General features: G+C 42.5%; 1 protein-coding gene across 1 annotated transcript; it reads right to left on the bottom strand.

The window, feature by feature from the left end:
- Window positions 1-21: 21 nt before the first annotated feature.
- On the bottom strand, window positions 22-27587 carry LOC119382684 (uncharacterized). Its single transcript, XM_037650490.2, has 12 exons — window positions 27189-27587; window positions 26147-26251; window positions 20730-20971; window positions 18755-18951; window positions 18029-18287; window positions 13851-13958; window positions 12644-12792; window positions 8737-8832; window positions 7675-7887; window positions 6231-6299; window positions 5752-5912; window positions 22-3789 (listed from the first exon to the last, which is right to left on the bottom strand). The coding sequence occupies exons 1-11, from the start codon at window positions 27266-27268 to the stop codon at window positions 5802-5804; spliced, it is 1629 nt and encodes a 542-aa protein (XP_037506418.1). The 5' UTR covers window positions 27269-27587; the 3' UTR covers window positions 22-3789; window positions 5752-5801.
- Between the last annotated feature and the right edge of the window lie 216 nt (window positions 27588-27803).

The raw sequence follows: 27803 nt of genomic DNA, 5'->3' as shown, positions 1-27803 counted from the left end.
GTTTGATAGCAATAAAACGTATTTATGCAATGCACTTGTTTTGTATATTTTATTTTTGTATACAACATACAAAATAATGCCTTTTATACAATAATACGGTGGGACCATCGTGGCATTGAAAACAAGTGAATAGTACAGAACAGTACACACTGTGGATTCGCTTCCACTTATTTGGCAGGCATATCACTGCATAACGAGCAAAAAAGTGTTGCATGGTCGAGTGATTTGCTGCCTCATCCTGAGCATCGCAGATCTTGTCTGAATGTCGTGTGAGCTGCAAGTGTACTGTCTAGGACAAGTGAAACGTGGATGTGCGAACAGTCAGTGGAACATGTGCGAGCTAAAATGGAACATGTGCGAGTAAAAATGGATGAACATCACTCACGTATGTAGTATATACAAATCACCACAAACCAGAACCATTTCCCAGCAGGAAGTGAAGTTAATGTGACTCACCAACTAAAAATTGCACTTGTCTTTATTAAGGCACTCGTCTGTCCCGCAAAAAAAGGGGGGGGGGGGATAGGCTCTGAGGAACTTGTTACATCAAGAGGGCAGGCTAGCTTCTCGCCTCCATAAACTTAATCGTCCACCTGCTTGACTGTCATATTGCAAAAAGTTGGAGGAAGCTCCACATCTTGACCAAAGTGTTTACTACAGTAAAAGCTCGTTAATTCGGATTTCACGAGACCGGAAATAATGTCCGAATTAACCGAATTCCGAATTATCGAAAGTTTCAAGAAAACAATAAACAAATGTCTGTTACTTCAATGCACTTTCATTTTCTTGATGAATGCGTAAATCCTGAACTTATTTTGCATACGAGTAGTGTAAAAGCCGCAATTTTCATCATCCTGCAACTTCGTTCTCAGTACGACCACGGCGCCAGACTCCCGTGTTTAATTAGTCCGAAACGTGCTCTGCACCCCTCCCTTATTACGCACCACCACCACGTGCACGCGACGATAGTTCTTTCGCAGGTGAAATAGCCAGCAACTGACAGTTCGTCCATCACAATGCAGCAAACCAGTCTTATGCCAACATACTGATCGCGGCTGAAAGCTCATCTTCAACCGCTTCCGTCATGTTTCAGTTTTGTGACATTGCGCGCATTGCACCAAGTTAAAACGAAGCTGCTGAGTGCCGGATCCGCACGTGGACAAAACCGTGGTGCCATGGACACCAACTGATAAAGATAGCGATGCGGACAGCGGCGCTTCGTTTCGGTTGTCGGCGAACGCCATTTTCGTTTATTTTTTTGCGTCGCACATTTGCGGCGCTTGACGCGCTCCAAGAGCCGTCCGAATTAACCGGGTTGTGGCCAAATGTGACCAAATTAACCAGTTTTTTATGCCATTGACAATGCATATGATGGGCGGAACGAGGGAACACGTCTGAATGATCTGATTTTCCGAATGAACAGGGGTCAGATTAACAAGCTTTTACTGTACTAGTCAATGTTTCAATGTGAAACTACATTTGAAACTCCAGACTACGTCAGACACTTATTTGATATTTGACTGCAGCACTACTAGTGAGCGATGACACCAGCTTCATCCCTTTGTGTCTGCTAGGAAGTGGTAGAAACGCCTTATCTCATTTAATACATCTGAAGTTTCAAAACACTGCTTGTGTAGCTTTGCTTACAGTGCGTGCTGAGAATTCATTGGGCTCAAAAAGTGGCACATGTAATGCATAAGACAGTTTCATCGTATTGTGAAAGTCAACATTCAAAAGCACTCAAGAATCAATCACTGTGTCTCAGTTTTGAAAATGTAAAAATGCATGAGAAAATTAATAACTGGTATGACCTAAGAGGTAAGGTCACAGTTCCTAAAAATGCAGAGATTTCAAAAGTAGGATTGATTAATATGGTTAAAAAGTGCTTTACAAGGAACTCCTCACCACAGAAATCACTAAGATGGATTAATCAAAAGCGGTGTCCCCTTTTATCAAGCGAGCAGCATTATACTACACTTCGGTGGAGTTAAAGTGCAGTTGAGGTTCATCTATGGATACGGCCGTTTGCTCATTGGTATGACTTAACTGTACAGCACACATACAGGGCCCGTAATCTCAAACGATCGCGAAAGGGGATAGTATCGCGTTTGGTGACGTAGAATCTGATGCGTTCAATAACACAAGAAACGCTTGCCTGTGACGTTATTGCTGCACTGGCCGTTGGTGTTACAAATGCCTTGCAACACAGGAGCGAGCTTACCGTACGAGCGCAGAGCGACCCAAGTGCAGCGTTTTCGAGCATATGCTGGCTTCTACGCAGTGGCCAGGCTTGGCTGTGCTACTTGAAATATTTCGGATGTGTAGAAAGTTCGTTCAACGTTTTCTTTGTGCAATTGTTTAATGCACAGTATAATATTTAAATATTGCAACTTTGTGTGAAATATATTTTCGTTGAGAGTTAAACACGGCGTACTGAGAGTTCAGCTGTAGTGTGCCACCCAGCGACATAGTCTCAACACCTGAACATGTTGCCGGCGCGTGATAAACCACGCAAGCAACTGACGGTTCATGTTCCTGGAATGTCCTAACCATGAAAAAATGCGCTGGCAAAGAACGAGTACTGAAAACACCCCAAGCTAATGCTCGCTGAAAGCTTTGGCGTAAAAGATGCTGCGCACATCCATCGAGGATTGATTACTAGAAGCTACCGTCTATGTCACTGAAATGCTAGACTTCACCACCAACCGACGGTAATAAGGTGTGTTTGTGTATTCCAGGCATGTCAGAAGAACCGTAGAGCAGCGTCACGTTGACGGAAATACTAGATGGTGCCCTCACTTTTCCGGTTTTGCTCAATAGCCAATCAGCGCGCACGAAAGGCGATACTTTTGCATCGTTTGAGAATACAGCCCCAGTCATGACCGGAGAGGCCAGGAAAAACAGAGCCTTGTGTGAGGACCTCACAGTCTATTTGTTCTGCATTCATGTGCTGTTTAACTCTGACAGAGCGGGACTGTTACTACAGTTGAATGCCTCTACAGTGAACTGAGCTATATAATGAGGGATTCCTTACATCCTGGCATAGTTGCAGTATAATGAAGTATTTTGAAGGTCCTCAACACTTAATTATAAAGGTGTTGGACTGTATAAGTCGCACGGTCACGGAATTCACAAAACAAAGCATTTCCTTTCAGACAGATCAGAAACACAAAATGTGGACAACACAATTGTAGTAAGTGACGCCATCATGAACACACAACCACAAAGTTTATATCAAGGGCATATCTGGAGTAGACACTAAGGGGCACCCTCATCAATGCATACATAGAGGGGGGTTAGCCATGCACCCACACTGTCAACAATGTCCCAAGGGAGCGTGACCCCCCCAGCACCCCACACCCCCAACTCTGGATCCGCCACAGGTTTTCACAGTAGTACCTATTTCACACTGACCTAACTCCACCGATGCAATGTGGTCTGCAAACTGCATGTAAGGATCGTCTGCATCTCTGTGGAACTTCTGTCCAGCTTCGCTTCAATCGCCAGAAGCATACAGGCAAAAAAGTAGTTGGTGTCTCAAAACAGCAACAAGAGTAAAGAGCTAAAAATAGTAAACAGCTAAAGCTGTGGAATATATCACAAGCTCCGTTATTTAAGCTTGCAGGAGCATCCATTAAAAACACGTGGTGAAAATCGCACCATTCTTCTTGACGTAGAGTAAGGATGACACTGCGTGCCTGGAAGCTGCCAGAATAGGTTCGCGTAGAATTCCCGCAAACTGCGACATCCGGGATGGTTCGTGGACATCGGTGGCCTTCATTTTGGAGCCTTCAAGAAAGTTTGGATAGGCCAGAAATATTGAAATAGTTGTAATGCGTAACACATTTGATAACAAACACTCACCAATTCGGAACAAGACATTTTGCCACATATATGTCTCTAATAATACTAAATTTCTTGGTACCACAGATGCCTCACCGAAGCACCCTATACAGTGAGTATAATTACGACAAATAAAACTTTAAATTTAATACATGTACTGATGGGCTAGTTGGTGAGCCATGGTATTTGATCAAGCAGCACCCTTTTGTGCGCTGCTCCACCATCAAAAAGCTTTAAGGGTAGTGCATGATCACTACATAAGTGTTACAGAAGTAATGCTCCCCAACAAGAACAATTCCAAGTACACTAAATGACATTATGAAAAAGAGACCAACATCTCACTTTTATTTTGTATGACTCATCAAATAGTGCAACTAACTGATGAAGCATTTTAAAGTCTGCATTAGCAGAGGTTGGCAGCACTGTTATAGAAAGTATAACACTAGGAAAAACTATAATTACACTGCTTTGTTCTCCAAAGTGGTGCTTGGAAACTGGCACATAAAAGGAACATAAGCATAGGCATGCACAGTGGGGGGAGGGGGGGCAGAGTCTGCCCCACACAGTGACTTAATAGGAGGGGGGCACTGCGATGAACCTTCACCTCCCCTGAAGAGGAATCCTGCGCACGCCTATGAACTTAAGTAATGTATATTAAAGGGGCCCTCCAACACTCTTTAACACCCCATTTTTTACTCATGGGTTGAGTAGACTGAAGTACGGACAGGTTAGTGCAGCAAGAACGGCAGCGATAGCACCACGCAGTCCGAAGTTATTCAATCTAGAAAATTCAAAATATAAGAAAAAAGATGCCTACCCTCAATTCGATTTTCATGGGGTCACATGACCGCATTTCACTCGCCCTGTGACGTTTCGGAGAGCCCCAATGAAATGAGCTGAAAGCTCCTACGTAGGGGAAGCTTGCACACCATTGTTGCTTGTCCTTTCCAACGTATTGTTGACGTCGTTGCCATAGTAACAAATGAGGTGCCTGACGCCTGACTTGTCAGAACTTGAGCGGGCTTCGAAGTGAGGCTGGCGAGGCTTTGTCTGCTGTTCCTTACAACGACATTTTATGTCATTCCCTCCTCTCATTCTGAGAAGGGAATTTGTGGAGCGGCAAGGGCGGTGAAACACTGCCGTCTCTACGCAGGTTGTTCTGTGACCAGGCCGACGAATTACAAGGTCATTCAAGGAAGAGGATTACTTGCACCGTTTCAACAACAATCAAGAACCCACCGCACGTGCAGAAAAAGGCAGCTCGCAAACGAACAGACGCAAAAAGAGGGAAGAGAGAGAAGCGTTTCGTATGGACATCCAACCGGTGCAGGCAAAAAAACCAGAGGCGAAATGGCAGCCAGCGCCTCTGTCATGCTTTGTGGTTGTAGTGATCTGTTTTGTTGCGACGGCGTCTATTTGTAGTTCATTGAAAAGCACAGAAAAGAAAAACGAAACCCAATAGTAATCTCAACTTTGATGCCATGCCACGATCACTTCTAACATAACATTTATCCAATCATAGGCTGGCATGCATCGTCGTCATTTCCGCCTGCAATAGTTCTGGCGAGCGCCACTACGCGCTGATGCGGTCAGCAGTGATGTAGCGACGTTATTGCATAATTAAAATACTAAATCATTTGATATCGGCAGTTAGACCTATGCTAAAGTTATCCCCAGCTATCAGTCTGTGCAACCTGCAAGTAAAAAATGTGGGGTTGAATAGTGTTGGAGAGCCCCTTTAAGCATGTCATTATGTTTTCTAAAAATGACATACTTTGTCTCATAAGCCACGTCAACCATGCCATCAGAGCTGGTTCACCTTTACGATTGAAAGCATTGTGCAATGTTTAAAATAATACGCCCTGATAATCATGTTAACTCAATGATGCCTTAGAAATGTGCACTTACCGCTTTTCCTGTCTGCGATCTCTCACGAGTAGTTCACTGGCAGAAAAAAATCAGCCTGTATTTGCCTGAATTTCAACAATAATGAGCTTTGAAGCGAATGCCATAAGAACACCGAGCACGACAGTCATGATAGTTCCGTAGCTCAGGGAAAAGCCAAACGTCTGGAAATGAGAAAGATGGTAGTCAGTAACAAACTACATGACACTCTCAGTAAACGAAAATCTCTTAAACGGAATTGCTGCTTAAAAGGAACAACTGCCTCTGACATGATTAGTTTTATTCTTGAATTCTGCACCCCTGTTCATCTCTCAATAAATGAAACTCCTGTTAAAGGAAACATATTTTCCTGGTCCCTTCAGGTCCAAGACTCCACTGTAATTTAAAAAAAACCAACTATGCAGGCATTGCTCACTATGGCCTGAAATATCTGTGGGCATCACAACACAATAGTTACCAATATTAAAATTTTAAGAACTCACGGTAAGTTGAATGGGTGATTTCAAAAGGAAATTCATCATCGGGATTCTTTCTTCTGTGGGACGAATGCACTTCAAGGGGAGAAAGCAAAGAAGATGCACAAGTGAATAAAATCCCAACCAAAACAAATTATTTTACCAAAGCACAATACTGTAGCAACTCATGCACCCACTATTTAATACTCCAACCTTCTCTCTTTTTTATTTTTGGAAATAGTATTCCACACTCAATACAGAGCGAAACCAAGCAGCTGTTGGGAGAGCTATGGAGCACTGTGCTATACAGTCCATAAATCACCATTAGTCCTGCGTGTATGTCAGAATATGCGACTATTCATTGAACGTACAGGCCATCCACATTAAAAGAATACTATTGAAGGCAAGCATTACGCCAAGATACTAAGTAACATATTAGTACTGCTCAGAGATGCATGAAGTGCCAGTTTCACTAAGGATAGAACTTTTGCAAGCAAGAACATTGCATATACATCCAGCAGAGTGTTGGTACCATAACAGCATGGACATAAGAAGCCAACCAACACAGTATCTCGAGTCTCATTTGCAATTAGTAAATACTAGTCATAAATAAAAATAAGTAAGTACTAATAACAATGAATTTGAGCACAAAGGAAAATGCTGTATGGCTAATTCATTTGTATCTTTCCCTGGAACATAATGATGGTACTTTTCAATTACTGCTTGGTAAATGCTCATTGTCGGAGAATACTCTGTATGGCTTCTCCCTGGTAAGTGTATAATTACTATAAACTGCATTAACCTACAATTACATGTGTTCCACCAGTCTTTAAAAATACAATCTTTTCAAATAAAACTTTCTCATTGATTAAGCCATCTACTGGTGCAGAGAAGAGAATGCTGAAAAATCTTCATGATTTTCAACATTCTGCTAGACCTAACATTTGCTTTTACTGTCTGTTAAAAAAAACGAAAATTTTTACTAAGGCAGCCATTTCATCGTGATGCCCTTTCTCTTTCTAAATCTAGCCTGTCCAGACCATTTTTCTTTTAAATCTAAATACAAGGCTGTCCAAGATCTTTCCCAAAGTAGTATCATAATTCTATGTTTTACATATTTGTGGCAAGAAGGCTGAAATGATGTGAACTCATGCCACGTGACAGCTGGTGAGAACCAGGAGTGACACGGAAATCACACTATCTGCAGCTATCCTCAACCACTCATGCATACAAAGACCTAAAATTATTTGCGGCACGAGTTACGCTTGCGGTATGGTCTTATGATTAAAATAGTGCCATTCTGAATGAATGGTATCACATTAGAATGCCACTGGAGTTCATTTCTTTTGCATACTTATTCAAGGTAGGTAACATGGCAATATGCCCCACGCCCTATTTTCTGGTTAGTTCACACCATTACGACAACCAAGAATGACTCGGCAATGTAAAACATTCTGCTGTCTGTTATCACCTTGAGCATGCGTGACCCTTCCAAGTTGACCTCGGCAATGGAGGAAGTGATGACTAGCAGCAGGGTGAGAGGGCAGACAAACTGCACCACCTCCCAGACGGTGGGTGAGTGGTTGAGCCAGGTGACCAGCTGGGACGAGCACCAGAACACCACCAGAGCGATGAGACTGCCCACCCAACGCTGCAGGGCACGCCCAGTGAGGCGCAGCCGGCACTGCGGAAAGAGGCCACAGGGGAACAATAAAGCAACACAGCATAAGTAACATGATACGTGGCCGTGCAACATGGGACACTTTCCCAAAGAACAGGGACCAATGCCACAAGATGCTCAGAAGTGATGTGCTTTAAGATCAACTATGGGCCGTCCAGAAGGCCCATGAGGTGGTGGAGAGCCTAGGGCTCTCTGCTCCAACGTGGAGGTGTCCTCTACATCTAGCTTTTAGCTGGGTGTCCTTCAGGGCCACTTTTTGGGAAATAAAGTTTCACTACCGCCACCACAGGCACATTAATTTTGCCCAACTGCCACAAGGTTTCATGACAACGTTAACACAGTAACATATGGTGCACCGTAATTCAAGCACCATCAAGAAAATGCAAAGTACAATTGAGAAGTAAAGAGTGAAGTAGGAAGCAAAGGAAGTGCTACGTGGCTAAGCATTCTTGGGACTGCAAAAATTCTCATGACTGCACTGAGCTATTACATGCATGGCAAGCAAACTTGAAATGCATGCAAATCTGCAACATGCACAAATTCGAAAAAAAAAAAGCATGGCAGGCTAGGACAAGAAAGAAGCTGGGAAAATAATGGTACAACTAGATGGTCAATGTACAGTAGACTCTCAGTTAACAGAAATCTCTTAATGAGAATTGCTGCTTAAATGGAACAACTGCCTCTAACATGATTGCTTTCATTCTTGAATTTTACACCCCTGGAACTCCTGTTAAATGGAACATATCTCCCTGGTCCCTTCAGGTTCCATTTAACGAGAGAGAGTCTACTGTCTCTCTGTATACCAACAGAAAAAAATTTTTTTTTCACTGTTGCGAAGAAACCCAGACTTACCGACACCTTCCAGTATACGTGAAGTATTTCAGCTATTGACAAGCTTCGTGGTGCATGAGAGGTGGCCACACTCAGGTCGGCCGATCTTGTGACATCCTGGGTTGTAAACAAGAACAGCAATGGTTTCACTGCTAAACTATCACAACGGTTCGATAAATTTCTCCCTTTGAGCATCACGCACGATGCCAGAAGAAAATGCACACGTTTTAACTTGACATTTATCAAAATTGACGTGTGTTCAGCAAGCTGTAAAGCCAACATGGCAGCATTATTCTGAGTGTGTACAACAGAGAAACAAAAAAAAAGAACTGCAGCAACATATATCTAGGTACCTCTTTTACTGTGTAAGGCTAACAAACAGACAAATTGACCTCACTTTTTAGGTACAACCTGGCACGAACAGTAGTGGAACATTTAGTTAGTAAGAGTTACAGTGTATTTCAGATTCCAAGTCAATGACAATGGTGGCTATGCTAATGTGGTGTATGCATTAGTTACTGCCCTCTATGCAAGAACAGATGGAAATATGTTCAACAGTGCTATTCCCCTAATAACAATAGGTAATGCTTATAAAAATGATTAAGCATAATGAGAGAGTTATGTCCTGCATTGCATACTGGTGCTTTGCAAGATACTTGTATACAGCTAAAGGACAGCAACTGTGTACAGTTATTACAACTTGGATATAATTGCCGTAAGTAGTGTACTTTGCGACTGCCATCTACATGTGCCTTTCTCAAGCACTGTTGGAATCTTACAAAATCTTAACCCATAGCCCTTGAATATGGCTAAAGGTACTCACATAGCTTCATGGTCTCAAGTGAACAGACCCTTTGATAAAAGTAGTTGTTTCAAAGGCTTTTTAAACACCTTTCTCATCCATTTCAGTTAGACAATAACAAAAGAAAAGTTTCCCCCTGTTTCACTATTCTTTTCCGTTCAATGAATCATCAGGGGCTATAAGACTTCTATAAACTTTATTATGTACATCAGTAACATTACCCCACCTCACACTTGCAACCCTTGCACAGCGATATAGACACTGCCCCTCACTACCAAATAATAATTGTTGGGGGTTAACGTCCCAAAATCTTGATATGATTATGAGGGACGCCGTAGTGAGTGGAGGGCTTCGGAAATTTTGACCACCTGGGGACTCTTTAATGTGCACCTAAATCTAAGTACACAGGCCTCAAGCAATTTCGCCTCCATTGAAAATGCAGCCACCACGGCCGGGATTCGATCCCGTGACCTTTGGGCCTCACTGCCACATGCCAAAACACACACCACCTCATAAAACAACTATGAAATGAAAGAAATGCTACTGCCAGCTGTTTATTAAATAAGATGGACAGTTGTTGAGAATCATGCAGACTTTGAATTGGTTGTTTCTCCCAAGCACTTCGAAGATAGCTAAGTTCGTTACGTAATTTAGCATTATACTTGAACTTGACTACACAGGATTCATAAGAGGTGAATCATCAAGCACTGCTACACTAAATTTTAAACTGTCCTGTAATGCTACACAGGAGTTCTTGACATTCAAAGGCACATAAGCACAGAGACAACAAAAAAAGAATGGAATAGGCAGCCATCACGTTGTCTCTATCTGGCCCTTTTTTTTTAATTCACTGCTAACTCGTGAAGATGCCAAGAGCACAGGTTGCAGAAAGCAAATCAGCCTTTAAGGGAAGATGCTACTCGAAGACACTTTTTCTTTAATATTCACCCTAGAGCAATGAAACTTGAGCTGCTTATAGAACTTTTTATGCTGATTTCAAATATATAATTAGTTTTCTTGCAAGTTGCATACTTTTAGTTCTGCAACATCACAAAGTGAAAAACTTAAAGGCCAACTCCGGCGATTTTTCGAGGTCGATGGATCTCAGTGAAATTCGCTGGGTACGTTCCTTTGCACGTTTCCATCATTTATGCCAAATTACAGGCTTGAGACATGCGCAGATTGTTTGCAAATGAATTTTAAAGATTGTCTGCAAACGCCCTCCTGGCTTCCCACAATTATTGGCAACATTGCGTCTGTGACGTCAGTGTTGGCAAGGCGGCGGAAGTAACGCAGCCGAGGGCACCGCTAACTTCGGCGTTTAGGCCGCTACAGCGAGCGTCTGCTGTGCACAAGGCGACAGACAGCGTTGGTTTGGCTGGCGCTTCGCTGGTCGTCCCGGCTGTCACAGTTTTCATACTCCGCGCCGGCGTGACCGGCATGCCTTGCACAACTTCCGGTTCGTTCGTAACAACGTCTACGTCATACGTAGACAGTACACTCGGTTGGGTTTCGGTTTCGGTGTTGCGCTTTTTTGCTTATTTAAAATTATTCTCCAATTTGCCGAGTATTTCTGCTATCGGGCCCGTAACAGGAGCGTCTCAGGAACATAAACGCACCATTACTTTGACATGGCCAAAAAATCGCCGGAGTTGGCCTTTAAGCCTTTTGCCCCCCCCTCTTTTCAGACCTAAACTTCAATAATTTTTTACATTTGATAGTACATAATGTTTGAAATAAAGTGTGCAATGCAAATAACTAATTAGGAAGTCCATACAAAATATGTACTAGACGTGAAAAATTTTAACGTGGGAAGTTCATATTTCTCCTACCCTAGTAAAAGTTTACAGAAGTTTTCTTTATTATATAATAAGAATATTGAAACTTAAGCAAGATAATTGCATTTCTCGTACTTCGGAAAAAATTTTGGAAAAATTTCATGCAGATCTGAGCACCAGAAGTACCCGAAAAAGGAGGGGCACATTGACAAAAATGGCAAAATTTGTGTTTTGAGAAAAACGAGTTTTAAAGTCAAAATTGCATGTTTATTTATCAAAAATGTCATTGAATGCGACGAAATTTGTACACAAGAAAGAACCATCCTCCTTGTAGTGGCCACTGCCATTAAAATGCGCCAGCACCATAGGTTTGGCCCTCACGGCTCTTTCGAGCTGACTCCTCGACAAGAGATTTTTTCTTCAGCGCACGCCGACGAGCCCTTGGCTTCTCCTGTTAGTTTTTGAGACATTTTTTTCTGGCGTGTGCTGTCCCGTGATGTGCCAAGAGCAACCAGATCATGAGGCGGGAGCACGCCAAGCTCTTCCAGAACACGTTCAAAACTGGAGTGCCCTCGATTAAACCAACATGTTTAGTGCTGTCATATCAGCAATCAACGAAGACTCGTCTTCGAAGAGTCAGTCTTCGAATGCCGAACTTCGAATATTCGAATGCCGCGGCAAACTCGATGGACGCATCGGAGTCTTCGCCTTGCGGCAGCAGACGATCTTTTCGTGGTTTGAATGTTCGGCTTTGATTTGCGCCGACGTCCTCGAAATTTGTGCGCCGCGTGAAACTTCACAGGCCGGTGACCGCGCCTTCCTACGGCTTTCTTCATCCATAACGGATAAGCACTCGAGGAAAGCGTTGTTCAGCTGCGCTGCTCGACTAGACACGGATCCTGCAAGTAGGCTTCACAGCACACACAGGCGCGCAGCGGCCAATGGTGGCTCCCGATCCGTACCACGTGATTTAAAGCCAGTCGCGGCACTCGAAAAAGGCGGCAAAAACATGCTTCTCTTTATTATTTCTTGCGCTGCAGCAGCGCGGGAAACCGTCGTTATTTGAAGAGTGAGGCTCGGCTCTTCGCCTCATGCGGTCGACAATGGCGAGCGGCGGCGCATTATCAGCGGCAAGGTGCTCGAAGATGACACTCTTTCGGCCTTTTGACAGCCACCTTGAGCTCTTTAGACGCAATTTTAAAGCATTTCCAGTTAAGTCTCGACATTGATTTTTTTTTTTTTCAGAACAGTAGAGGTACTAATCTTAACAAAACAGGTGAAAACAAAAAATCGATAATTTTTAGAAAGCTCTCGTTTTTCGTCCCGCATCTCCCCTTAACCTACTCACAGCATCATAGGTTCCACTGAGAACAGAAATGTGTGGGCCGTCCTCGCAGTTTCTCAGCTGCACATGCCTAGGCGATGACTCCTGATCATAGCAGTCGTCCGGAATGTAGGAGCCGCTCGCAGACATCTTGTTCTCAATCCAAACACTTTCTGGTAAGTAAATACAAAGTTAAAATAAACATAGGTGCACATTTCTTTCTAAGCACCATTGCAGTGCAAAGAGGTTAAGGAAAGTGACATGCATCTTTGAGAAACAAGAGCAATGAACAAGAAACTTAATTTGTGACTCATTGTCTGCAAGTGTAAATTTTCGTTTTTACCATTATAGTAAAGTCTTTTTTTTCCCTCCTCCTTTCTAACTGAAGCACTCAAAGACAATATTTATCTGAACAAAAGATGGAGAATTTAAGGGCTCGTTTTTCTTTGTTAGACACAACGTAACAGTTTTAAATGCACAGCTACACCCAATAAAGTGGATAAGAGGACAACCATTGCCACAGCTCAATTAGTAGAGCATCGGGTGCGTTATTCAAAGCTTGCAGGTTCTATCCCTGCTGGCGGCAAGTTGTCTTTTGGTCCACTTTAATTTCTCCACATTTATGTCATAATTAAAACAAATAACATCCCCTGACTTTTCTTGGCTTGATTGTCTGTTTTTTCTCATTGATATTTATCTTACTTTGCTTAGCCATGCATTTGTGTGTTTTCATTTTAATTTGTCCCTAACTGTCAAGAATTTTGCACGGGCTAGCGGAGTGCTATAGTATAACAATGCTGTAATAAATCCAAGAGGCAACAACAAGAGGATTCCCAAAAAACATGGCCGGCAACATTACCACTCTCTCATGCAGCAAATAAATGTTTGTAGAACATCATACACCTGAACCAGGAGAATCTTTCCTGAAGAGATTAGTATAGGCAAATTGCTAGGATTGAAAACTGGGTGTACTGGTATAGTACACTGGACGGTGGAATGCGTAACATCGTGTAACATTAATGTTGTGCAATACACAATCCAGTAAGCTTGCAAGTATCAGCCTCTGGTCTACATGCCAACAATTACCTGATAGAGTAAAAATCAACGTCCTCCAAGCAGTGGCTTATTCATCACCATAATTTCTGTGCCCTGAAGAATAAGCACCTGCACTAAGATCCTGATAACACATTTATGGCAGTGCAGTACTTCAAGGCAAAAAATAGTCACTGACCTTCGCAAATGTCTTCAGCTGTCAGTGGAGAGCCATAATACTGCTTAGCATTGCTTGCCTCATAACTAACTGCATCAGCCTCGAGCTCCTTGATGAACCTTCGTATACCTGAAAGTGAATATGTACTGACGTTTAAAGTACAGTATATATAAACACACAAAACGAAGCAGCTTATGCAATGCTATGTCTCTAAGACTATTTAAACTTATCACCACAAAAACAGACATCAGACAGAGGCATATTCAAATGTGCAAGTGCTTTGAAGTGACTTGTCTTTTTTTTTTTCAATATCGAGCGCCGATATCATGGCAGTATTAAGAGATACACTTCGGCTACTGCAATTATTCGCATGCTAAAGAACAAAAACTAATCTGAAAGTTCTTACTCAGACTGTCTCTTACCAATCGAGCAGGTAACACCCTTGATTTTGAAAAAATGTCAGATACAATAAATAGAGCATTCAGACTGTGTGACTGTGGCATAGTGGACAGCGTGCCTGGCATCTGTTGTCGCGAACCGAGAGGTCGTGAGTTTGACTCCCGGTGACAGAACTTTTGTTTTTGCCATCTGATCTTGTGCATTTTTTTCACGTCATATCTGTGACGGAAATATGTCACTGAAATCTTGGTGGACCCCGGCATAAAACATATTCATGTTAATACATATTTGTGTTGAGTGCAAAATGTTGTGCATTCAACTGTCGATTTACAGAAGCTCCACCTGAGTACGTTCGCCTGCTTAGAAGTAGAAAGTTGTCTGCAAGTACTATATACCAGTGTTGCGGAGTTGCCACTCCGGAAGTGGAATGACTCCGGAATCATTCCACATTTTCGCGACCCCGGAATGGAATGGGAACGGAACGGGGACAACGCTTGGAAGAATAGAATGAGAATGGAATTAAGTGCCTTTTGCACAAAATGGAATGGGAATGAAATTAAGTCTTTTTTCAAAAATAGAGCACGTTTTCATCTACGTGCTGTTTTTCAAACTTCTAACATTAGTAAGTCAAAGCCTCGAATTTAACAATAAAGCAGTATTTTTGAAATGGCTTGGCTGATTACAAGCACGGTACATTTATAAGCAACGCGCCTACTACAAACCGAGGCCTAAGTAAGTGCACAAACAAATGCATTATCCCAGCAGATACTGAAGGGAGAAACAAATTACCCTTGCGCGTTGGTTCCCATTCATACCCCCATACGAAAGTGGCGAATACTCTATACACAGCCTAATCTTTATCTCACGAGCAGTTTAGTACCTGACACACGTAAATAACCTTTGCGACAAGGAAGACATTGCATACCTGCGCACAGGCGAACACAGAAAGTTCTCACCCCATCCATGCTCACGAGGTGCGCTCGACAAGCGTGAGTGCTGACGAGCAGTGCGACCCAGTGTTCCGTATTCAATACAAAGGCACAAGGTGCCCGAGCAGTGCACCGCTTTAACTAATACCAGCAGATCTAGAGGGTCTTATTCCCCATTAACCAAATCTTAGTTTTCTCCATATTAACAACCGCTCCAGACGCGTGGCAGAACTGCTTAGTATTCTTGAATACTACTTTTGTCAGCATAAAACTACACTATGTCGTCACTTTAGCATTAACACATTTAAGCATAAAAAATATTAAAACACCACCATTCGTTCAAGCATGCTGACCATGCACTACAGGTAGTGGGAGAACTGCCCCTATGGTAATTAGTAGGGTGGTTCTACTGCACAAGATATGTCACCAAGCTACTATCCCTCGACCTTGGTAACGTTTTTTGCGTACTTTTGCAGTTCTTCATGCATCTGATGACATCAGATTCATGGGGCATTCATTCTTAACTCGATAAAACTATCAAGATGCCTTTCCTATGTTGAGGAATTACAGGAATGGAATTGAACTGCCTGGCCATTCCCAGAGTGCGAATGGGCTAAGTTTTTTCATTCCGAGGAATTGAAAGGAATGGAATTGGGGCAAGTTCTAATTCCCCGCAATGGAATTGAAATGGAATGGAAGCGCCCATTCTGCAACACTTCTTCCGACCCACTGCAGAGTGCTCAGCCATAATTCTTTATCATCATCAATCACAGCACAAAGTGCACATAATGCCTTACAGATGTGTAGCGTGTGCCACGAGACGAAAAAGGACCATAGTGGGAACTTCTCTACTTCAGAAAAATTGGGATGATTTATGGCGCAGTAGGTACCTTGCATGTTTACTTGTATTATTGCCCCAAGAGACTTTCCAACGGGCTCTACAAACTCCGCTGTTCCAGCTTTCGTTGTGACTATACTGCGTGTTCCGCGCAGGCCTGGCGATCTTTTTATCAGAACAGCGGTCTCGCACATCAGAGAGTACACTCAATGACGTTCTGCTTCTGAGATTGTGCTCAATCCCTTGACACAAAGCATTGAGCCCGCTAAAAAAATTCGTATTTGTCTTTTGAGAAAATAAATACTATGACTTATTAATACTGGTCTGTGCTAGTAGGTAGGAATTCGTGGCACAGTTACTTCCACTACATCACAAGTAACTACATCACCAAATGCAATGTTCATTATGATTACCTTAACTTCAAATTTTTGCATACAAAAAAAAAAAGTTACGAACCGTTATGGAACATTTTTTTTTTTCGTTCCGGAACAGAAACGAAACGGAACTTTTTGTGGTGGAATGAAACTAAAACCGAAACGAAAATCATTTCGTTCCGACACCCTGCTTTTGTCAGCATAAAAATATGCTATGTCCTCATTTTAGCATTAACACATTTAAGCTTAAACAATGTTAAAACATCACCATTCGTTCAAACGTGCTGACCATGCAAATACTATAGGTAGCGGGAGAACTGCCACTATGGGAATTGGTAAGGTGGTTGTACTGCACAAGATATGTCACCAAGCTACTATCCCTCAACCTTGGTAACGTGTTTTGCATACTTTTGCAGTTCTTAATGCATCTGATGACATCAGCTTTGTGGGGCGTACATTCTTAACTCGATAAAACTATCAAGATGCCTTTCCTACGTTGAGGAATTACAGGAATGGAATTGAACTGCCCGGCCATTCCCGGAGTGGGAATTTGCCATGTTTTTTCATTCCGGGGAATTGAAAGGAATGAAACTGTGGCAAGTTCCAATTCCCCGGAATGAAATTGGAACGGAATAGAGGCGCCCATTCCACAACACTGCCATATACTATCAACCAATATGACAAATAACATTCGAACGTTCATTAGATGCTATAACTTATACACTGATTAGAAGCTACAACTTACATATTAGCAGTCATCAAGTCTACAGGTTTTCCCACTCAATTTAATCCAAGCGCCAGCCAACTTGGCTGGCACTTGGATTAAATTGAGCGGGAAAACTTGTAGCGTCAAAGGGGCCCTGCAAGATTTTTCCAAGTAATCGTCAAATGGCTTCATTAAAAGAGCTTATTACCTCATGAATCAACTGCCACACAAATTTTTAGAATCCATCCAGTACGAGCAGAGTTACGGGGATTTGTCGTGCCCTTCAAGTGCTTTCTCTCTCCTTTCGTACAAGCGAGTGCGCTGAAAGCTACACAGGGAGGGGGATAACAAGGGGGAAACAAGATGTGTCCCTTCGTCAGTGCGCGTCATGACCCTGAGCACTTTCTTTTCTTTTTTTCTTCGAACGCGCGGCTTACTTTCAGTGTGATCCCGAGTGTGTGGCGGCATCCCGCGGTGGCCACAGTAACTATGCAGCTCACGATGCTGAAATCAGTCGATGGTCGTGGACTTTGGATTTATGGCACAGTCATTTGGGTTTATGGCATCATTTATCGAGAGAAGAGGGAACGATTTCTAGCTGAGTTTCAGAATTAATGGTAAATTTTACAAGTATGGCTTGGTGGGCTAGTTGGTATTGCATCTTAAAGGCTACAGCGCACAAAGACGGGGACAACAGAAGAAAACACAGGACGAAGCGCCGACCTGGCGCTTCGTCCTGTGTTTTCTTCTGTTGTCCCCGTCTTTGTGCGCTGTAGCCTTTAAGGTAAATTTTAGGCTGCATGCTGCGCTATGTATGGCTCGCATGTTCTCAGCAACCTCGACTACCCATCGGTAGCATTTTCTGACGATGCTGAAAAATTACTTTGTTGCAGGGCCCCTTTAAGAAGGAAGTAACAGAGACAGAAAGGAACAGGCAAGAGCTTCTCACTCACCTATGGTATGCGTTCGTGCAACCGACACCAGAACCATGCAGACCAGACCATGCCACATCAATGAGAAGACTGAGTAGATAACATGTAGGAGGAAATGCATGGTGCAAATAGCACGTGGGAATCCAATCAGTGCACACGTTTCGCCCTGTATCATGGCACGCGAGCTGTATGCATTCACAGCCAGAAACACTGCTCCTAATATAATGGCAAGAGCTGCTGCATTGATCTTCAGCAATGTCTTAGAGTGCATCCTGATGTCCTGAAACATAAGGCAGTGGACAAAGGCTCAGTTCACAGTGCATACACGAACTGGCATAGCTTAAGCAATAACCTTTCAAACAGTTCTCTCACATTAGCTCTGCTTTGTAAACACTCAAGTATTGCATTATAGGCTGCAATATGAAACCACCATGAACTATAATGAATCAGGTTCGTGTGAAGTTCAGGTAGTAAGTTAGAGAGGTGGGCAAGTTGGAAACACTGCATACGTGGAAAACCAGCACAAACACGACAGAGACACAAGACACGATGGACACAAGGACAGCGCTCAACCTGTGTGTTTTTTTTTTCTGTTAATGTTTTCTTTTTTGTTTTTGTTTTTTGTGTTTGCACTGGTTAGTTCAGGTGCTTTAATCTTTTTAGGGGTAATATGTCAACTTCAGCTAAAATGAGACATTGGTCAGAAGAAAAAAGCTGCGCATCCGGTGTGTCTATCAAGTGTCATACCTTGATGAAAGCAGGGTGGCTGAACAGCCTGCGAGCAAGCCGTCGTCCGTACAGTCCAAAGATGCCCCAGCTGACCACTAGAAAAATACTGATGCATCGGTAGAGGGTCTTGGCTTCACCGTGGGACACCATGATGAGTCGTACTTCATAGACGATGTGTACGAGGCACAAGCCAATGCATGACAGCACCGTCAAGGCTGCAAATCAAAATGCCTGAGAACCAGCAAATTAAAGTTTCCAATAATTACTAATGGCACTACTAGCAGTTGCACACAGACTTCCCATGTAGACGTTTGGAAAAGCTTAATAATAAGGCAGCAGAAATTAAGCTGGAGATAAGTGAGGACACGTGTATATTTCAGGGGAGAAGAGCAATAGCATACAGATTGTATGCACCAGCAGTGATGACCAAATCCACTGAGGGCAGCACGTCATGTTGGTACATGCCATAGAAAAAGAAGTTCATACTGCCACAACTTCGCGTTGAGTTAATGGTGTCATGCACTGTCGTGAGTAGCAGCAACTGCTCCAAAGTAACAAAAGATAAACTAAACAGAAAGCCCATCCTGGTTGCTTTAGAATTCCCAAGATGCACACCACACACACGAATATGATAAGACCAGAGAACTTCTGGAACAACAACAATGCGAAAAGGTGTCCCAATCAATGGGCACAGGCTTGCTGATAATCCTGACAAATAAAGGGCATCTTCTTGGTTATGTGAGAAATTAAAATGCGTGACTAATTAAGGGCAAATTAAATAGCTCAAGGTTGTCAAAATTAATCAAAGGTCCGCCACTATGGCGTGCCTCGTATTCAGACTGTGGTTTAGCACAATACCACAAAATGATTTTCTGGCACTTATATGGTACATGATCAATCAGTGATTCAAGTGTGCACATTTATCCCGTGCAAATGTATAGGATTGCAGTCACACACATCTTTCACTTTGGTTTTAGTGCTGGAGCAGTATGTGCAGGTTAGTTTAGTGCCTTGTTAATATAAAGTCAACATAAGTACCCCTTTTAGCTAGCATGTGCTACTGCTGAACTGACACTTACATACTACTTCCCAGAATAGAAAACGAAAATTGGGGGACGCTTAAGCTTTGCCTTTAAGAGTTGAACGCGATAGCGATATCCTGCCCCTAGTGCGCACTTCGAACACTACGAGTGTTTAACAGAATGCGCGCACTACGGTGTGTGCCTTATGTAATGGGTAGCATGATTTAAACCAGGAGCAATTATGCGCGAGAAACTTTTTCGAAGTTGCGATGCACCCACTAGGTGGTCTTAAGGGAATACGCGCAGTAATATGTGTGCATTTTGTAATGGGTGGCTGTCTTTAAACCACCAAGGCCGAGCGCCTTCCTCTCCTGCGAAATAAAGGTTCAATTCATTGAAACCACCAAGGCGTTATGATATTGACATGGTGTGATGCCCCATGGCAATGTACGCTTGTACCACGCAACATTACTACGATATTACATCTCGTACTGTGACACCTGTATACAGGACGCGCATTTTTGGGAAGCATGAAAGTTACTTTCAGTGCAGCTCCAAGCAGAGGCGTGGCTGTGTGGTAGAACATCTGCTTGCCACGCAAGCAGCCTGGGTTCGATTCTTACTCGGACCCAACATTTTTATTATTTATTTTATTTGCAGCTTTTTCGATTTTTCAGTCAAGGACAAGATGATTTTTCGCTCACAACCAACGGCGCCGACGCCGACGGTGGAATTTCTGCGATACGAGCTCTTTAATGCTATCGCGTTAATATGCGAACACAAGTATGTGTCTTCTTTCGTATAGGCAGTGTGTTACATTGCACAGCAACCATACGAAAACAATGTACCATCCCTCAACATGCTAAAACTGTTCTCCCTAAACAAACTAGGAAAACTACTAGACACAGCATATAACTGAGAATAATGACAAAAGTGACTCAGTACCACTCGCTGCACAAAAAGACTCCTACCCTGTAGCAGAAGTCCAACTGAGGGGATGAAACGGCACGCTCTTCTGCCCGGCAGAGGAACACGCAGGCATCGTGCAAGAAGAAGCCAGAGCCATACCGGCAATTGAGATGATTGCTTCACTGAAAATGTCGTCGTGTGTCCTACACCTTCAGATGCGCCGTGACAGCACTCAGTTTGGCATTCTCTTGGGTTGCAGTAGAACTGGGATGTAAGAGAGTTCCTCCGCACTGTGCTGTATGAACTGGCACAAACAGAGAATTCGCCACAAGTTTGACAGGTAGCACAATTTTTCAGTTGTGCATAAACACCTTCAATGTGATCGTGAAGACCACATGTCACGCTAATCTTTCCTCTAATTTTTTAGTTCTCTTTATATTTTGGTTCCTTAAGGATCATTCGGCATTTCTCCTGGGTTGTATACAGTGGCTTCTGTCACCTTTGCAGTTTGGGCTCTGTAGTTAATACATATCAAATTTTCCTGTTTTCACCTACATTCCATTCCTTTACATACAGCCTATTTCTTAAAGGAGTACTGACACAATTTTTCGAAAGTGAGTTTACTCTGCCATACAAATCTCCTGTACACACACAGACGGCTCTGAGCAGGTGTGAAGCTCAGCAAATGCTGATAAGATATTCTATTTTTATAATAAATTCAATTTTTCCATGGCGCACCTACCGACAACAACACTAGCTTGACGTCAGGCTACAGAACTAATTCTGGTCACTTCACGCCGCAGTTTGGCCAGTTGTGATGACATCAGGTGCCAAAACTTCCAAAATGGCCGCTTGTGCGTCACAAAAACATTCAAAATGGCCGCTTGAGCGTCACCAATGGCCGGAGCCAGTGCGGCGCGGCCGTGGAAACGTCACAAAATCTTGCGTGAGCACATTACGAGAAGCTCATACCGTGTTGTGACGTCAGGGTACAGTAGGAACAGAAACTAGCTTTTAAAAACATGCTGTAATCACTTTTTCAGGGTGCACTCATGCTTAGCAGTACATCCTCTAGGTTCTTGAGGGCGTGGCCTTTCATATGACACAAAAAAACAAGAACTGAAAATTTCCTGTCACTACCCCTTTAACATAAATGGAAAATCACAGTAGCATGCTGGTATTTCCTAAAACCAACCTGCATTCTCATTGAAAATACTGCACGGAGCATACCAACTGGCAGAAAAACAGCAATCCTGATTAATCTTTTATAAAGCAATGACAATTCGGCCAATTATTGTTGAGATGTAAGAGCCACACAATTAAACATGCAACCGCTGTAAGAATGGCAGCAGTATCGTATGTTTCAAACAACTATGACATTAAAAAAAAAGAGCATTTACTCAGCATAATTATAAGCAGAGATTGAAAACCATCTCCCGACCACTTTGACTATACAGATATATACAGCTGCAGCGAATGCTTGTTTCCTATTTGGTTGTTACATCTTCTTTACCACACTGTTGTTTCCTTGATTCCAAATTACCAGCTACTCCAAAAGTTTCCAGCCTGATGTCCAAAACTCACAGCGATTTCAAAACAGCTGCATCAGGCACATAGCGCGATCTATTAGGAAGCCTGCGAATGAGTTTAAACTCTGCGTGCATGTTTACATTAACTGCACGATGCAATAAACGAGAAGATGCGAGGAATTTTCCATCACAAAGTCTGCTGGCTTCACAACCACACTACAGTTCACACAGCGAGCGTTGCAAAGGCTGCAGCGAAGGACAATGACTTTGAGAAGATCGATCGTACACCCTATAGACCAGACCTGGCACACAGTAACTACTACCGCTTCCCAAAGCTCCAGAAAGATCTTAGAGGCAAGAAATTTGCTGTTGATAATGAAGTGAACAATACAGTTTGCAGACATTTTAAAGACAAAGTTTCAGACTATTTTTTGATGGGTGTATAAATGTCAGTTCAGAGGTTTGAAAAATGTGCTGAAGTGAAGGGAGATTATACTGAAAAGTAACACAGTGGCTTCATATCTACCGCATTTAAAGAAATTTGGTCAGGCTGGAAACTTACAGAATCACCCATATTTTTAGAAGTCCTCTGCCACTGTAAATGCGTGCATGCTTACCCCGTATAAATAGTTACTCTGAACCTTCATCTACTTATGTTATAAATTATTGTTTCATATGCACTATAATTTTTGTAGGAAGTTCCCCAGGGAACTCTTATGAAACTAGAGATAAAGGTCTTATCATTCAGGAACCTCCTATGAAATTATAAACAAAAGGTATTACCATTCATTAGCTACATTTATGAAATGCAGAAACAAGAAAATTCTAGGAAACCATCCCGTCGATTTAAACCCTGAGTTAATACAGAAGAATGTATTGACAAAGACAGTCAGCTGTTTAGATAGCTAACTTCGTGAGTTGAAGGACCCCTCCCCCCCACCCTCATGACTGACCTTATCGCGAGCTCTACGCTCTATCACAACTACATGTACAGCTCTCAAGGTAGATCACTCCACCTTGTCTAATCTTCCAGACAGACATATTATTGAAAGATAAGACACAGCCAAGTGTCAGCAGTCGAAAACAGCATTACAACAAAAACATACGTAGACAAGGCATTAAAATATTTCTACCTTCTCTATATCTTTCTAGACTTTTGGGATAATGTTGCACTTTAAGGAAAAAGCAAACACAGTTTCAGTTTTATTAAAACCTCAAGGAAGTGCACAGTTCGTGGATAAACTGCAGTCAGACATTTGGAACACCACACTGTTAAAGGGGCCCTGCAACACTTTTTCAGCATGGTCAGAAAAAGCTGCCGATCGGTAGTCCAGGCTCCTGAGAACACACGAGCCAAACATTATAGTGAAGCACACGGCCTGGAATTTACAATTAATTCTTAAAGTCAGCTAGAAATCGCTCCCTCTTCTCTCTACAAATGATGCCATGTACCGAAATTACTGCGCCATATACCCAAATCCACGGCCATTGACTGATTTGAGCATCCTGAGCTGCATGTTACCGTGGCCTCCGCAAGATGCCACCAAGTGCCCACACACGCGTTTATGATCACGCTGAAAGTAAACCGTGCGTTCGAAGGAAAAAAATAAAAGAAAGTGCTCAAGGCCATGACGCCAGTGACGAGGGGACGCGTCTTCTTGCCCCTTGTCATCTCCCTCCCAGTGTAGCTTTGAGCGCGCTTGCTCATACGAGAGGAGGGAGAAAGCACTTGAAGAGGGCGACAAATCTTTGTAACTTCGTTCGTACTTGACGGCTTCTAAAAATTTTTGCAGCGGTTGATTTGTGAGGCAATAAGCTCTTTTAATGAACCCATTCAACGATTACTCGGAAAAGTGTTGCAGGGCTCCTTTAAGAGAAAAATAATGAGGAAATACCCTGACATACATAATCACTTCATGGTTGTGCATCAAATGAAGGTCCTCTATTAAACCAAAAGCAAGTAGGTGGCACCACAGTCAAGGAAGGTGCACGAAAGAGAGGAGGAATGGGGGAAGGAAAGGGGTGCTGCTGCTTGATGAAGTTCTAGGGGCTTTAATTCCTGCTAGACAGCAATGATACCTGGAGTTGGAGAATAATACCCCAGAAGCTGAATAAAGGCTACATGATTTGGTTCTGCACTATCTCAAGATCATGTTTATGCAAAAGCTTGGTGTGATAATTGGCAAGGCATGGGGTGCTGCTGCTTGATGAAGTTCTAGGGGCTTTAATTCCTGCTAGACAGCAATGACAGCTGGAGTTGGAGAATAATACCCCAGAAGCTGAATAAAGGCTACATGGTTTGGTTCTGCACTATCTCAAGATCATGTTTATGCGAAAGCTTGGTGTGATAATTGGCAAGGCATGGCTGCTGTTGTTTAATATTGGTACAGTATCACAGTTACAAGAACAGTTTATGCAATGAGAAGAAGAATGAAAGTCACAAAGGCAGGGCAACATGTGTACACTGAAATGCCTGTACAACGAAGTGAGTAGGACCACGGTAATTCATCGTTATACACGTCATTTCGTTACATGCATTGCTCGCCTTAATGACCCTAATAAAGCACATAAACACACTGAGAGGAAGAATGTTTATTCAAAGTCGCCAATTGTCTTCTGCACAGTACTATGAATTATTGAATGCACAACAACCACCGACCCGAGGCCACCTACGTTCAGAGGGTGCTACGGTGGCCTGACCAGGGAGTGAGCAGAGATACGTTTCACGCCAAACCAAAACGCCGCACCGCAGAACAGGGAGGATTGTGCCGATACTTTTCATCCCTATTTATTCACCATTTTTATTTTTGTAGTTCTTAAAAGTTAGCGTGAAATGACCTTTTAGCCCCATTGGTCTGTTTCTTTTGGTTGCTGCGCGTTACGTGTGCGGCTAAGCATATTCGTTATAAAACAACAAATCAATGATTCGGAACATATGAATTGCTTTGTTAAACAAGCAAGTGCACTGTACCAGTCTTCACTGTACTAGTGGTATTCAGAATACATAGGAGAGGTAGGAATCCGGCCAGGCCACATGACATGCTTCGTTGTACAGGCTATTTCGTTGTACAGGTTCGACTGTATATCAATAAACTCCATTTGTGTAAGATGCATTCAAATATTTTTGTCCGCAAAATAACATGTGAGAGGATAAGCTTTAGTACATACCTTGTACCTTTCACAACAAATTCTTAAAGAACGATCCTTTGAAATGGCTCGATGAATAATATTCTCAATGATTACTAAGCAGTGTAACCCTACAAAAGTCACATAAATGTACTTTTTTCCCCAGATGCTGTGCTCCACAAAACAAGGGAACCCCGTGTGTGTAGAAAAACAGTCTATCACATACTATCAGGATTTATTCAGGCATGAACGATTTCTAGAGGAATTAATTGTTGCGCTAGTTGGTCGTGCATAACTGGCTGAGAAATATTAGTGCGAGGAATAAAACAACAAACATAATAAACAAGACAAAGGCAAACGATTTCAATTAACACTACTCTTATGCAATGTTCCCTTGTTAGGCTCACTTGCATTTTAAAAAGCAGCTCAATCCAAACTCTTAAATGTACACTTCACACTTGGGACTACACCAGCCTTATAAACTGGCTCCATTGTGATTACCTGTCACGCTTCCATGTAACAACATGTAACAAGCATTTTGGTCAGCTATCTGTTGTTTACATTCCAATATATGCAGACGGTATTTGCCTCATTTTGCTGTTGTCACGCACACAGTGTACAAAGCCAGTAAATAAGTAAAATGTGAAATTAAATTGCACTTCAAACAAAGAAAAAAAGGAGGGGGGGGGCGGAGAAGAAGTATAATCATAATAAATGAAGCAAAAGGAAACAGAACTAACAAGTAGAAATTAAAAAGTCAAGTTTTTATCTACAGCTCAAAAACCAACCGGACAGGACAAAAAAAAAAATGATTAGTTTCATACCCTGCAGTGCTTCTTCCATCAGATCTCACAGAAGGAGGGCCACTTGGAATGTTGGAAAATTTTTCGTTGCAGTTCCAAAGTGCATCAGAAGTGGGACCTAAAACACTGCAATAACAACATTTGAAGACAAACCGACAATTTTGTGCATTTTCAGGTTTTAAATAACACCTCCATAAATACTACTAATCTAAACAGGCTACAAGAATAGGCAATACATTGTCCTTTTCTAAAAATGCCGAGTTGATGCAAGAACAGATAAATTAAAGGGCTCCTGCCAACAAAAATGACTCAGTTTTTTTCAGCAAGCTCAGATTCAGTTAAAAAAGTTAAATTGTTGGTTATACACACATTTGTTATGTCTAACTTTTGTCCCAGATGTTGTTTAAACTTTTTCAACCTTACATGGAACCATACAAACTAGTCCAGTTGTCAACCTTGCTAAAGATGCTAAAAGCACATGAACACTGTAAAGCACATACTGTTCAGCCACACAAAACTATGAAATGTGCATGTTGTGTGTTTATTATATGACAACTTCATTTCCTCTCATGGTCAGCAAAGCTTGGAAACAAATATATTATTCTGAGCCACCCAGTGCATATAGTAGCGCCTTCTGTGTGTGACTATGTGTTCATGTACAATAAGGTGCAACAAGCTGATGCTAGTCCATCAAGAATTATTAATTGCAAACAAAGTGAGGAGTTCAGCTTAATAGCTATTTGTACATATAACGATAACGTGCAGTATAATGGTTGGTTAGAACCAACCAAAAAGGAAATAAAAACGGCTGTTTAAAGCTGGGAAATAAAAATTCATCAAACACTGGCACCTTCTTTTCGTTGCAGTGCCACGGCAACATACATAAATATATATAATAAAACAGTGACTGAAACTTAAACATTACAAATTTCTCACGTGGCCAAGGCCTTACATGCGCAAATCAATACCGAAAAAGCCTAGTGCTCCGGGTACAACAGCATTCTTAAGGAAATGGCGAAAGTGACAAGCTTTTACAAGCATACATAACACAGCTTCCACTTACACTGATGAATGGATAGGATGAACGTCCGAGGAACTACTTTCTTCCGTTGAATCCGACGTCCATGTTGTAGGGGCCTCCATCTCAATAAATCCTTACAACAAAACAAGAAAGATCACATTTATGCAACGAAAGACGCATAAGGAACTGCGCGTCTATGCATCGAGTCCTGTCAAGCAGCAGATAACGAACCTGCTGGACTTGTCAGCCGCAATCACACGATCGAGCGAATAATTTCTTATTTCGATCAGTCAGCACGGCTTCGTGCTGGCGCAGCCTTAAAAGTGCAGCCTCAGCATGGCAAAGGACAAGGGGAATCACAATGCTGCTACAATGGTGCAAGTAAGGTGGGAAGATATGCGCAACGAGGCACACGAGTCTACGCGCGCTCCGACTGACTCACTCGTTGCCGGTTCACAGTTATTGCTTTATTTTCAGCACGGCAACGCGCAACAGGTGCCGAGCGCTCACAGCTGTAGTTCGTTAAGAGAGTGCTCGGAAGCACGCGTGCATGCGCGTGCTCCAAACGGTGCAAATGTGACGTAAAATTTACTATTGCTGCTTTTCATTCCGCCCCCTTTGTCGAATCCTAAAGTGGGGCTTTCATCAACTTTTTTT

The sequence above is a fragment of the Rhipicephalus sanguineus genome, chromosome 2, assembly GCF_013339695.2.
Source record: "Rhipicephalus sanguineus isolate Rsan-2018 chromosome 2, BIME_Rsan_1.4, whole genome shotgun sequence".
Taxonomy (NCBI): domain Eukaryota; kingdom Metazoa; phylum Arthropoda; class Arachnida; order Ixodida; family Ixodidae; genus Rhipicephalus; species Rhipicephalus sanguineus.
The sequence above is the reverse complement of the archived record's forward strand: the minus strand, read 5'-3'. Positions and strand labels throughout refer to the sequence as shown.

Bases quoted from the DNA above. Each gene is read 5' to 3' on its own strand.
- LOC119382684 (XM_037650490.2), bottom strand. From the start codon at position 27,268: ATGGAGGCCCCTACAACATGGACGTCGGATTCAACGGAAGAAAGTAGT. The intron at 18,952-20,729 runs GTAGGAGTCTTT...TTTGATTTGCAG, and splicing joins AGTTGGACTTCTGCTACAGG to CCTTGACGGTGCTGTCATGC. The intron at 5,913-6,230 runs GTGAGTTCTTAA...TCTCATTTCCAG, and splicing joins AATCACCCATTCAACTTACC to ACGTTTGGCTTTTCCCTGAG.